Source organism: Gopherus evgoodei, chromosome 7 (assembly GCF_007399415.2).
Source record: "Gopherus evgoodei ecotype Sinaloan lineage chromosome 7, rGopEvg1_v1.p, whole genome shotgun sequence".
Classification (NCBI taxonomy): Eukaryota; Metazoa; Chordata; order Testudines; family Testudinidae; genus Gopherus; species Gopherus evgoodei.
The window spans coordinates 77,388,144-77,401,723 of record NC_044328.1 but is presented as its reverse complement, the minus strand read 5'-3'; the positions used below and the strand labels follow the sequence as shown (position 1 = coordinate 77,401,723).

The 13,580-nt window shown below is 44.1% G+C and overlaps 1 protein-coding gene across 6 annotated transcripts in view; it reads left to right on the top strand.

Annotated features, from left to right (window-relative positions):
* The window catches only part of USP4 (ubiquitin specific peptidase 4), a 124,074-nt gene that overhangs the window by 12,784 nt on the left and 97,710 nt on the right, over positions 1-13,580 (top strand). For all 6 annotated transcript variants that reach the window (XM_030571277.1, XM_030571280.1, XM_030571278.1 and 3 more), the window contains exons 4-6: positions 10,012-10,138; positions 11,461-11,606; positions 11,893-11,954. In XM_030571277.1, coding sequence (XP_030427137.1) covers positions 10,012-10,138; positions 11,461-11,606; positions 11,893-11,954 — 335 coding nt within the window. The remainder of the gene's footprint in view (positions 1-10,011; positions 10,139-11,460; positions 11,607-11,892; positions 11,955-13,580) is intronic.

The window sequence follows — 13,580 nt, the reverse complement described above, 5'->3', positions numbered from 1 at the left end:
ATCTACGTGTATCCAGGTGTGCAATCCTAACATAGGTGGATTCTCACTACAGTTATTTAGGCCCAGAAAATAAAAAGATCAGTGCGAAGTTTTTTGGACTAAAATAAGGAAAGAGCTCAAATGTTATTATAATGCTTCATGTTGTCTCCACGGTTATGTCTCATCCTCTGCCTTCTCTGATTTGATTTTCCTTGTCTGCAAAGATGTGGATATTTTGTCTTGAAAAGCTTGACATGTTTCTCTTCATTGTCAAAAGCTCCGACAGCAGTGGTTGTCACCAGAAGACCACTGTGACCTAACAGGCCAAAGCCATTTGTCTTTCTGGAAAACTGCTGTCACCCAAGAACGGAACCCTAAAGAGGGTATTTGAATGCTCCCCTTTGTATCTAATTTGGAACATTTAATAATAAGTAGGTGATTTACTTATCTAGTATTCCAGGTACTGTATAACAACTATAACACTTACAAACCTCCAGTGATTCTCTGTCTACACAGTAGGCTCCTTGCTCTCCGCAAAGAAGGTCTCTCCCCACCCCCCCATTTGCCATTTCACACATATCCCTGAGGGAAAACATTAGAATGCAGCCTGTGCAATATGCCTCAGGGTTAACAGGTCTGGGTTTTGACTGAGGGAGATGGAGTATGTTCCAGAGTTGATGATCTTGCACAAAAGCTCGCTGTCTCTTCCTATTAAATCTGTGGGACTGTTACCGTGAGCACCTTAGGCTTTGCCATTGTATTGGCCCAAAGCGCAGTAGGCCTATAAAGTAGCCAGGACCTAGAAATGTACTCGAGGCTAGTGCAGGTTGTGGAGCCCATGTGTGATGCACTAAACGAGTGATTGGCTACATCCTGTGCTAGCAGGAAGTTCCTAGTGCACTATAGGTGTAACCACACGTAGGGCGTATTGTGGTTATCCTATCTCGAGGTGACAAATGCCTAGATCCCTGTGGTAAAATCTTGCCTCTGAAAGAGAAGTCAAAAACTTCTGGGCAAGTACCAATTTTGGAAAGTGCTTTTGCTTCCAAGGAGCAGCTGAGGACCTAATAAAATCCCCATGTTATAAAAGCGTAGTGAAAGATGAGCACACTTCTCTCATGCAGGCTAGGTGATACCATTTTTCCAAACCCACAGGCACAACTTCTGTTTTTTCTGAACAGAGTCTCTGCCTAATAACTCTCACCCAAACGTGGCCAGATGCAGGCTATGTTAACTGCACCTTCCAGGTCTCCTGAAAGTAGGCAGGATGTAATGTGTGCACTGAATCCACCTGGGTTTGCACCTCAATAACTACCTAATGGCTTCATGTATGTAGAATCATAGATTTTAAAGCCAGAAGGTACCATTATCTGAACTCCTGGATAATGCATGCCAGAGAATTTCACCCATTGATTCCTACATCAGGCCCATAATTTCTGGTTGAGCAGATCTTAGGAGACACCCAATTGTTATGTAAAAACTTTAGGTGATAGAGAATCCATCACATCCCCCTAGTTAAGCTGTTCCAGTGATTAATTACTTTCTGTTAAAAACTGGGCCTTTTTTCCATGTTGAATTTGTCTAGCTTCAGCTTCCGGCCACTGGATTTTTTAATGCTTTGCCTCCTAGATTAAGAGCCCTCTCCTATCAGAAATCTTCTCTCTGTGTAGGTACTGATGGATCATGTTAGTAGAACACTGATAGTGTAGAAAGCACTGTGAAGGGTGCCCCTGGGGCAGATGAGCAGCTCCGCACTATTGCTTTCTGAAACATCTTGGAGAGAAGGGAACTGAGTCACTAGAGGGACTGTCTGCTCCTCATATGGGCTGCACAAGTGTTAACAATGCCTTGTACTGAGTAACAATCTTCCTTATTTATTTTACTGTGTGCAGAATGAGTGACAACCTGAGCACATAAAAGCAAGAGTGCAGTCCCTCTCACTCCTTCACCTCATTGTTTCTACTACTTCATTCACGCATTCCATCTCCACTGCCACTCCTTTACTTTTCCTCCTACCCTCTCCCTCACTTTTACTTTGTAAATAGTTATAATGGTAGAAGGGAAAGAAGGGAAGAGAGGAGCACTGAAGCCCTTTCCCTAGATTGGTAGCACTGGCTAGGGAGAAGGACAGAGCCCAGTGCAAATGCTTCCCCTCTGAATGATGGACATTTGAGCATGGTGCATGTGTCACAGATCCACAGGACCGATGCTATGGCCCCAGCTTTTGAACAGTCTCTGGGAGGAACCCTTTCTGTGTGCGATACCCCCACGGGGGTCTCACTCTTCCCTCAGGCTTATTCATGTGGCTTCACTGCCTCCTTAGACTGGATCTATGATCGTTTAGCACCCCTGCTTTACCCAGTGAGCTCCATTCAGCAGGTCCAACTGAGACAGACCTTGATAGAGCCTTGTACAATCTTAGAGAGCAGTGCACCTCACCAAGCACTTGTTGTGATACCCAGTGATTACCCAGTGTTAGCAGCAAAGAATGCTGTGGCACCTTATAGACTAACAGACGTTTTGGAGCATGAGCTATCGTGCCGTCGTGCTTCCGCCAACATGCACAGGCAGAAATTGTGGAAAAACAACATCGCTTGCCTCATAACCTAAGTCATGCAGAATGCAATGCCATCCACAGCCTCAGAAACCACCATCATCATTAAAGAGGCTGATAAAGGAGGTGCTGTTGTCATCATGAACAGGTCTGACTATGAAAAGGAGGCCGCCAGACAGCTCTCCAATACCAAATTGTACAGGCTACTTCCCTCAGATCCCACTGTGGAATACAGTAAGAAACTACACCATCTACTCAGGACACTCCCTACACTAACACCGGAACAAATCAACATACCCTCAGAGCCCCGACCAGGGTTATTCTATCTACTACCCAAGATTCACACACCCGGAAATCCTGGACGCCCCATCATCTCGGGCATTGGCACTCTCACTGAAGGACTGTCTGGATATGTGGACTCTCTACTCAGACCCTGTGCACCAGCACTCCCAGCTATCTCCGTGACACCACCGATTTCCTGAGGAAACTACAATGCATTGGTGACCTTCCAGAAAACCCCATCCTAGCCACCATGGATGTAGAGGCTCTCTACACAAACATCCCACACACAGATGGAATACAAGCTGTCAGGAACAGTATCCCAATGATGCCACAGCACAGCTGGTTCCTGAGCTCTGTGCCTTTATCCTCATACACAACTATTTCAAATTTGTTGACAATATATATCTCCAGCTCAGTGGCACCGCTATGGGCACCCGCATGGCCCCACAATATGCCAATTTTCATGGCCGACCTGGAACAACGCTTCCTCAGCTCTCGTCCACTCACGCCCCTTCTCTACCTATGCTACATTGATGACATCTTCATCATCTAGACCCATGGGAAGGAGACTCTGGAAAAATTCCACCACGATTTCAACAGCTTCCACCCCATCATCAACCTCAGCCTGGACCAATCTACACGGGAGGTCCACTTCCTAGACACTATAGTGCAAATAAGTGATGGTCACATTAACATCACCCTATACAGAAAACCTACCGACCGCTATGCCTACCTTCATGCCTCCAGCTTCCATCCCGGGCCTATCACATGACCCATTGTCTACAGCCAAGCACTGAGGTACAACTGCATCTGCTTTAACCCCTCAGACAGAGACCAACACCAACAAAATCTCCACCAAGCATTCTCAAAACTACAATACCTGCACGAGGAAATAAGGAAACAGATCAACAGAGCCAGACGTGTACCCAGAAGCCTCCTACTGCAAGACAAACCCAAGAAAGAAACCAGCAGGACTCCACTGGCCGTCGCATACAATCCCCAGCTAAAACCCCTCCAACGCATCATCAGGGATCTACAACCCATCCTGGACAATGATCCCACACTTTCACAGGCCTTGGGTGGCAGGCCAGCCCTCGCCCACAGACAACCTGCTAACCTGAAACATATTCTCACCAGTAACTACGCACCGCACCATAGGAACTCTAGCTTGGGAACCAATCCATGCAACAAACCTCGATGCCAACTCCGCCCGCATATCTACACCAGTGACGACACCACAGGACCTAACCAGATCAGCCACACCATCCCCGGTTCATTCACCTGCACGTCCACCGACGTAATATACACCATCATATGCCAGCAATGCCCCTCTGCTATGTACATTGGCCAAACTGGACAGTCTCTGCAGAAAAGGATAAATGGACACAAATCAGATATCAGGAATGGCAATATACTAAAACCTGTAGGAGAACACTTCAACCTCCCTGGCCACACTATAGCAGACCTTAAGGTGAGCATCCTGCAGCAAAAAAAACTATAGGACCAGACTTCAAAGAGAAACTGCTGAGCTTCAGTTCATCTGCAAATTTGACACCATCAGCTCAGGATTAAACAAAGACTGTGAATGGCTTGCCAAACAGAACCAGTTTCTCCTCCCTTGGTTTTCACACCTCAGCTGCTAGAACAGGGCCTCATCCTCCCTGATTGAACTAATCTCATTATCTCTAGCTTGCTTGCATATATATACCTGCCCCTGGAAATTTCCGCTACATGCATCTGACGAAGTGGGTATTCACCCAGGATAACTCATGCTCCAAAACATCTGTTAGTCTATAAGGTGCCACAGGATTCTTTGCTGCTTTTACAGATCCAGACTAACATGGCTACCCCTCTGATACTTGCCAGCCAATGTTGTAAAACAGTAGGGTTTATTTGTCAGCTGGAATACAGCACGGGAAGTCCTTAGGTTAGCATAAAGACATGAAGGCCATGGCAGAATCCATTCTGGTTAGTCCAGAGCCCAAAGCTCTGTCACTCAATTAGACTTCCTGGTGAGTAGCCCCTCTTCCCTCACTTCTTCAGCAGCCAACTTTTAACTCACTACCTCACCCCTCTCAGTCCTTTTTTTTCAAGTTGGGCAATGTTGCTTGGCATCCTGCAGAGAAGTGGGCAATCTGACACCTGGCAACGAATGGCCATAGTGTCCGGGCAAGTGGATTTGCCTTCATATTCTGAGATACTCCATTGACATGGGACCCAAGATGCAAACAGAAAGGCACCACCGACACCTATGTCTTAGCCTTCTCCGAGAACATTAGAGCCCTCTTCCACCCTCTCCCTAACAATGCAACACATAGGGGAAACTGAGGCACATAATTCATAGCATTTACAAAAAATTCCCACTTTTTTCACAGCATGCCCACAGGGCACGTGGCCACACATGCAAGGGGCTTGCTGGTAGCTTTGCTTGAACAGTGCCAAAAGCAACTGCTGGAGGAAATCATGGACACTTGATCTTTGGCTGATTTCCTCCTTGCAATGGATGATGTAACCTGCCATACCTAGCCCTAAAATCAAACTGCCTGGACGCAAGAAAATCTGAGAACTCCGCTATTACTGGAGTGGCCTTGCCATACTTGTCTTGATGACCTTTTCTTAAACAGGGATGTTTGAGATTTAAGAATAGTCAATAATTGGCACAAGTGTCAATAGTAAGAGGTGGTTTCCTGAGCAAAGGTGTAACTTTAAGAGCAGATGGCACCTGGCCTTCTTAAAGAGAGTAATTGACATGCTCCTAATAATGGAGTGAGGCCTTCAATAGGGGAGGACAATAGTACAACTCCTATGATGTAGCACAAAGTTCCCCCAGAACCTCAGTGAGCAACACTAACTTAAAGGGAAACAAAGACTGGAGGCAAGCTAAGAAACACACATACTCACAGCTCTGCTACCATGGAGACAGAAGGTTCAGTCCATGTCCAAATGAGCTCATCCTCAAACTGCATTCCTCACAGCATGAAATACTTGGTTCTGTAATCCTGTGGGTTAGTCAGGCTATTCACCACTCAGCACACTTCCACTGATTAGGACTTGGCAATTGTGAAGGAAGCGGAAGAAACTTTTCTTGCAAGTTGAACCTTCATCATTGCCAGATCCTCCTGCCTGATAGATGTAGCCTGTAGGGGTGGTTAAGAGGAAATATTATCCAGGGATTTGATTGGAGACTGAAGCCTTGTCCTTGGGCCAACATAAGTAGGACCTTTGAAGAAGAGCCTCCATCCTTTTTTGTCCGCTCCCACTTTGCACAGTGGGGTGAAAATCAGTTCTGAAAAATGTGGATGTAACTGTCTGAGCCTGCAGACAGAGTGCATCTCTGAGGGTAGGACGTTGAGATTTCCTGCTGTATAGGCTCAGTTTTCAGCACTAACTGCTGTGGTTAACCAGACATCTGGGAACAAATAATGCAGGTTATACCAACAGAATGGGTGACTGTTTTGGAAAGTAGTGACTTAGAAAAGAACTTAGAGATCGTTGTGGATAATTGACTCAGTGTGAGCTCTCAGTGCAATGCTGTGGCCAAAAGGCTAACATATGAAAAGGGGAATATCAAGTAGAAGTAGGTAAGTAATCTTGTTGCTATTCACAGCATTGGTAAAATTGCTACTAGAATACTGGGCCCAGTTCTTGTACCCGCACTTCCAGGAGGGTTTGGAAAACTGGAGGGAATTCAATGGAGGTTCATAAAAATGATCCAGTGGCTGGAACACAAGCTGTTATGATGTAGGCTTAAGGAGCTCAATTTATATATCTTATTGAAGAGAAGACTGAGAAGTGTCTTGATCACTGTGCGTAGGTATCAACACATTTGTTGGGGCAGGACTTTTTAATCTTACTGACTGAGATATAAAAAGGTGGTCAGAAGTTGAAACTGGACAAACTTTGATGGTATTTCCTAGCAGTGAGGCTGATTCAACATTGGAATAGTTCACATAGGGAGATAGTAGACTTGCCTTTGCTTGGAGACTTTAAAACGAGATTAGCTATCTTTCTGAAAGATAAACTTTAATTTGGTTTCTGGGAGAGGTTCTGTAGCTTTTGTGTGGAGGGGGTTGGCCTGGGTTGTGATGATCCTATATGGCTTAGGAGTCTGTGGGTCCCACATTCACTCCCTTTCCTTATGGGTCTTGGGGAGAACAGAATTTCCCATGTTGCCCTCAGCATGCTCATAACACTTGTAGCTCTGTATGTCATTGATTATAATCTAATCTCATGCTGCAGGGCTTCAGTCATTTGCAAGGGTCACAAAAATGTTTTTCCCCAATGCACGTTTGTAATCTCTCCTGCACCCCTGAATCATCAGTGATTGGCCACAGCTAGAGATGGGACATTGGTTAGGATGGACTAGTGCTCAGAGGTGGTCCAGAGACTCCTGTCTCAGATGCCTGGCTGGTGTGCCTTTTCTTATGCTCATGGTCAAACTAATTCCCAGATTAGAGTCTGAAAGGAATTTCCCCTCAGGTCAGATTGGGTGGGACTTTGTAGGTTTTTTGTCTTTGTCTGCAGCATGGCATGCCTGGTAGGATCAGCTGGACATGTTTCACCTAATCAGTTTGCCACTCACTGGAGTCAGTGGGCTTAACACAGGGTTATTTAGGTGAAGTTTAAAGGCTGTGTAATATGCAGGTCATCAGACTAGATAATTGGATTGTCACTTCTGGCTTTAGATGCTATGAATATATCTTTCCCTCCCTCCATCCACTGCCACCATCTCCTCCTCCTTTCTTTTTTCCCACCAGCTTTACTTCTCTGCCCTCCTTACCCCACTCCTCTGACCCACATAATATATATCACTGTCAACCATTACTTCATCATCCCTTGCTCTCTGGCTCCTGGTCCTCACCAAGACTAGGATCTCATCTGACACTGCTACTGCATCCACTCTGTCAAGTGGGGCTCAAACAACACGGTACCTTGATATGTGCAGTGACTCTTACCACAGTCCTGTGCTCCAGTCTGGTTCTTGCAGCTGTATGCAAATATGGACACTTCTCCTTGGTGCACTGCTCAGAATGAAACTGAGCAAGACTTTATAGCTGGTGACAGTACGAAACAATGATGAGTACCATGCATTAAATTTAACTGAATGCAAACTTAGTCTGTTCCATTTAGGGTTCCATGAATGGAATGCAGTTTATTATCTATCACCTGTATTACCATAGTGCCTAGAGGACCCATCTGAGATCATGACCCTCTTGTGCCAGGCACTGTACAAACACCTAGTAAGAGACCATCCCTACACTGAAGAACGTGCATTCTAAATAGACAAAGCAGACAAAGGATGGGAGGGAGAATAAAGACAGAGACATGAGGTGACTTCCCAAGGTCATGCACCAATTCTGTGGCAAAGCTGGGTCTCCTGATCTAGTTTGCCCTATATCCTGGACCACAATGTCTCTTGTTATGTATTCTTCTAAGATTTTAAACAAACTGACTTGGTAGATTGATCATTATCAGAGAAGCAAGTTCCCTGGTCATTAAACATTTGAATTTTAAACTGTTACATAATTCATCTCTGTTGTATTTTAATTTGTTTTGTGAGGCTGTATATTTACCTGGAAAAGGATAGTATTTGTAAGCACTGGAAAGACACAAAGATCCCAGTTTTATTAACATTGACCTGAAGGAGGCAGCCAGATTTATGTGATTTTAAAGAGGCCTTAAGAATTTGGAAGAAACTTCCAGGTGTTGACTGAGTAAATCAGAAGCTGGACCAATAACTCTGATTTTTCAGATAATAGAACCTCATCCTAATAGGAATTATTTTGAGGAAGTTCTATGGCATGTGTTATGCAGGAGGGCAGACTAGATGACCACAGTGGTCCATTCTGGCCTTGGAATCTATGAATCTATAAGATGGCTTCTCTTACCGCTTCTCTTACCACTTCTCTCACCCTGAGTCATCTTCTGAAGTCTGTTGGCAGGTTTGCTGGGCTGCTTCTCTCTCAATCCAGCCATTTCCAGCCCCTCCTTCCCCCTCTCTTTGAGCTTTGAGTCTGATTACCAAGCCCTGGCTCACCCCCAGCCTCTGCTTGTTGCCTTCTTGTTCTCTTGCTGTGGAGTCTCTGGAAGTCTTGTGACTATGCTGACCTTGTCTGCTACAACTGCATTCTTTCTGCTGTGTGTTTATCCAACAGATCTACTTTACCTCCCTCACTGAATCCTACATTGCCACTTCCATCACGCCTTCCCCACTTCCTGCCCATGTCTCTCAAAGAAAATATCCATAAGGCTTGACTTTAATTCCTCCCAGCCCAGTGGGTTCCAAATTTCAGTTGGGACTTCTGGGTGCTACTCTAATATGAATAGTCGCTACTAAGATTTATAGGCAGCGTACTGGTGAAGCTAACACTGGCTCCACACGCTGCTATTTTCTACCTCTATAGCTCAGCTCCTTAATCGGAAGTAACATGGCATGTGGTACATAGCTGCACAGTTAAGTCCCTGTGCACTGTGCCTTTTTATGAGTGCGGATGATAGCTGAATGGAAAGGGTTACTGCACATGTGCAGTTTCACATTTGGAAGTATTGAGCCCTTCATTTTGAAACCAATTTTTGTTAGGTTTATCAAAGCAAACAGGATTAGTTATGTTCCAGTAAGTACTTGACTTTTCAGTCACTTTTGTGCCATCATTGATTGATTTTTTGTTTGAGGAGTGGGGGTGGGAATGTAGTCATGAAATCATAAAATGGTTTGTTCCTTGTTGTAACTCAAAATAACAGGTAGGATTTTGTTGCAGTGTTCTAGGGGGTGGAACATTGCCTTTGGGCAGAGACCAGGTACAAAAGGTAAACATTTTTGGAATTCTCTGCATGAAACATAGGAGTTGCAATAGGAATTGTTTTTTATAACCTTAACTAGTTGGTGCTACTATTCAGCTGCTGTAATTAAGTTTCAGAACTTTCCCAGGGGGAAAAAAGGAGTAGTCTGTGTGTTACAGATGGGAAAATGGTGATCTAGGTCACATAACAAGTCGGGGCAGAGCTGGGATTGAATTAATGAATTCCCAGCTCCCAGTTTGAGTCAGACCACCCCTTCCCCCACTCAATTTAAAACTGTAAATCACTGTTTAGGCAGCCAGTCCAGGTTGTGGAGGGCGCTTTAAAAATGATTGTCATCTCACCTATGTGGAGTGGTCAGTATCATGCCTGCTTCAGGGGCAGCCTTTTGTTTATAGGTGGTGGAGTACGGTCTGTTTGTGAAGCACTGTAAAGTAGAAGTTTATCTCCTCGAACTGAAGCTGTGTGAAAATAGTGATCCTACCAATGTGTTGACCTGTCATTTCAGCAAAGCAGATACCATTGGTAAGTAGCTATGTGATATTTGCCGCTTTGAACTGACTGACTCTCATAAGGAATATTTAAAAACACCTCATTTAATAGCAGTAAATGGGGGTAGAGCTTTTTAGCCTGTTGGTACGTGACTACAAAGTTTGGGTTGGGTTGCCTCTGATGACCTTCTCCTGCCTCTCGGGTCAGCACAGTGATGGCGGCGTGGCCTACTCCTTGCTTTGCTTTGTATGCACTACAGTGTGTGCTGCAGATCCTCATCACTTCTTGCTCTGAGCACACACAGTGTAGAAGAGGCATCAGGAACGGGGTATGCATCCACCACCACGTACCAACTCCATGGACTGGAGGCAGCAATGGCACTGACTCAGGTTTGAGGGGGAAGGGTTACGTTTGGTTGGAAAACTGCTTGACCTTTGAGGCCAGGTAGCTTAAAAGTTAGGCCTCAGCAGACCTGGGGGGGAGGGATAGCTCAGTGGTTTGAGCATTGGCCTGCTAAACCCAGAGTTGTGAGTTCAATCTTTGAGGGGGCCATTTAGGGATCTGGAGCAAAAATCTGTCTGGGGATTGGTTCTGCTCTGAGCAGGGAGGTTGGACTAGATGACCTGAGGTCCCTTCCAACCCTGATATTCTATGATCCCATGACCTGTAAATGGGGTGGGGGTGAGGTTAAAGGGTAATCGGTGCTTATCATTGTCTTCTGTCCACTTCCTTAGCAAATGGCCATGACATTGTTTGAAACAATTCTGTGTCTAAATATTTCCAGTACTTCAGTGACAGAATGTAGAAGAGATGTGGCTCCTTGGGCTTTATGACTAAAATATTCCACCAGATACTTCCTCCAGTTTCCCCTGCTCATTCATTTTACTTGAAAATTGGCCCTATATCCTATGTCACTGCATCATCATATGCCCCCCCCCCCTTTTAAGATGCTGCATGTAAACTATAATGTGATCCATAGATGTGCTTGGCTGATAGTTGCGAGTAGTGTGACCTTGTAGTAGTATCTGAGCACGCTTCCTTTTTAAACTCCAATTTTCAGGTGCTTATCGCATTTCAGAAAAGATACTTGTTGGACAAATTTCTCAAGCTTGCTTGCAGCCCAGCCAAAAGGAACATTTCTGACAGATGAATGTGTATGAAAATAGAGTTTTAATAAGTAGACATTTTCAGCTCTAATGATGGTCACATTACTGGATTATGAGACATATCTTTTAGTGTTCGGGCATTGATAAAGTGGGGACATATGCCTTTAATGTATCTTTGGATGATCAGTTCTTTCTAGAAATATTTAAGCATTTCAGAAGTTTATTATATATATTTTGTCCCCTAAACAGCCACCATTGAGAAGGAAATGCGACAGCTGTTTAATATCCCCAGTGAGAAGGAAACTAGATTATGGAGCAGGTATATGAGTAACGCCTATGAGGAGGTCAACTATCTGGATAGCACTGTACAAGATGCAGGGCTCTATCATGGTCAGGTAAGATGCTCAGAATTCTCTAATGATCATGATATTGAAATGCCTAACACCTGGTTTTCCTTGGGTAAGTAGCTTGTCTATGAAAATGTTTTCCTGTACTATGCACAAGAAGAGAATCTATCAATAAAGAGACCCTGCAACGGAAGCATTATATACATTTAATAGAAAAAAAAAGATGTTAAACAATATTCAGAGAACATCAATTAAGAGATGTTTAAGTCATTTTATAGAACATGTAAAATAAGTTTGTTTTTGGCTTGCCCAACTGTCTGCATTCCCTCTTCAGGTGCTATTAATAGAAGTGAAGAATGAAGATGGTACATGGCCTAGGCAGTCTCTTCCAGCAAAGTAAGCATTCTCTCCATTCTTGTCTTCTCACTTTTGTTTCATTGTCTTGCCGAACTCTCTAATTCCAGTGACTGGGTGCCTCATAGAGAAGCCCTGTTAAAGGCTATTATTTTGCTAATTTCTTTAAAGAGAAGGGGTTAGCATGCCCTGATCAACTGAATGTGAGATTCAAAGCAAGAACATCAGCATTCTGTAGTTCTAGTTTGGCCCTATCACTGACTCTGTGGTCTTGGGCTGTAAAAAGGGGATAGGCAACGAAGTGTGATCTCAAATAGGTGACTTGATGCATGTCTGTATCGTGCTTAGAAGATGCTAAGTGTACCATCTGTATTATTTTTTAAGTTCTAAAACAAATTGGTGCTGCTTTAGTTGCATTTACAGTTTTAAAAGATGCAAAGATTCAGGGCATGTGCGCGCTTAAAACACTGCTTCAGCACAGCTGCACTGCTCTAGCCCTTTAATGAAGACTCTCTATGTTGATGGGAAAGAGCTCTCCTGTTGGCGTGGTTGATATGCCTCCCTGAGGCCATGGCTACACTGGCGCTTCACAGCGCTGTGACTTTCGCACGCAGGGGTGTGAAAAAAACACACCCCTGAGCGCTGCAAGATACGGCGCTGTAAAGCCTCAGTGTAAACAGTGCCGCGGCACTGGGAACGTGGCTCCCAGCGCTGCAAGCTACACCCGTAGAGGATGTGGAGTGTGTGCAGCGCTGGGAGAGCTCTCTCCCAGCGCTGGCGCTGCGACCACACTCGCACTTCAAAGAGCTTCCGCAGCAGCGCTTTGAAGTTTCAAGTGTAGCCATACCCTAAGAGGCAGCAGTAGCTCTCCTGCTGACATAGCACCATCTACACCGGGGATTAGGTCTGTATAACTATGTTGCTCAGGGGTGTTGATTTTTCTGCAGCGTGGACCAGACCTGTATGTCACTGTGTACTGCATAATGAAAATATCTGTGCAGTGGTGGTAAAAAATCAAACAAGATGTCATGGTGTATTAACAGAGATACTAATATTGAGTATTTTATTCCATTCTGTGTTCAATTCTAGTCATCTCCCATCAAAAAGGATATAATAGAAATGGAAAAGGTCCAGAGAAGAGCAGACAACATGATTGGAAGCCTGGGAAGGCTTTTGCATGAAGACAGATTACAAAGATTAGAATTTTTTAATTTAGCGAGGAGTTGAATAAGAAGGGCCTTGATCTAAGTATATAGAATAATTAATGCTATAGAATGAAATTTAAAATGTATGTGTACTATTTCTTTTCTTATAGTGCAAGAACAGAATGACTTTCAGTAAAATAGAAAGGCAGCAAACTTAATGGAGACAAAGGGAATGCTTTTCTATAAAACACACGGTTAACTGATGGAACTTGCTGCCATGAGATCTTACTGAGGCTAACATCTTAGTAAGATTAAAAAGACCAGGGCTTCAATTTTCAAAAGCTGATTTATAATGGGATCTGGATTTTTAAGTGACTTATTCCTTTGAAAAATGTTCCCTAGATAGTTATGTGGATCATGACAACATCCACATTTGTAGTTCATAAGATTAATATTGTATAAATAGTATAAATCATCATGCTTCAGATTGCATAGATAGTACAAACCGTCATGCTTTATAGCA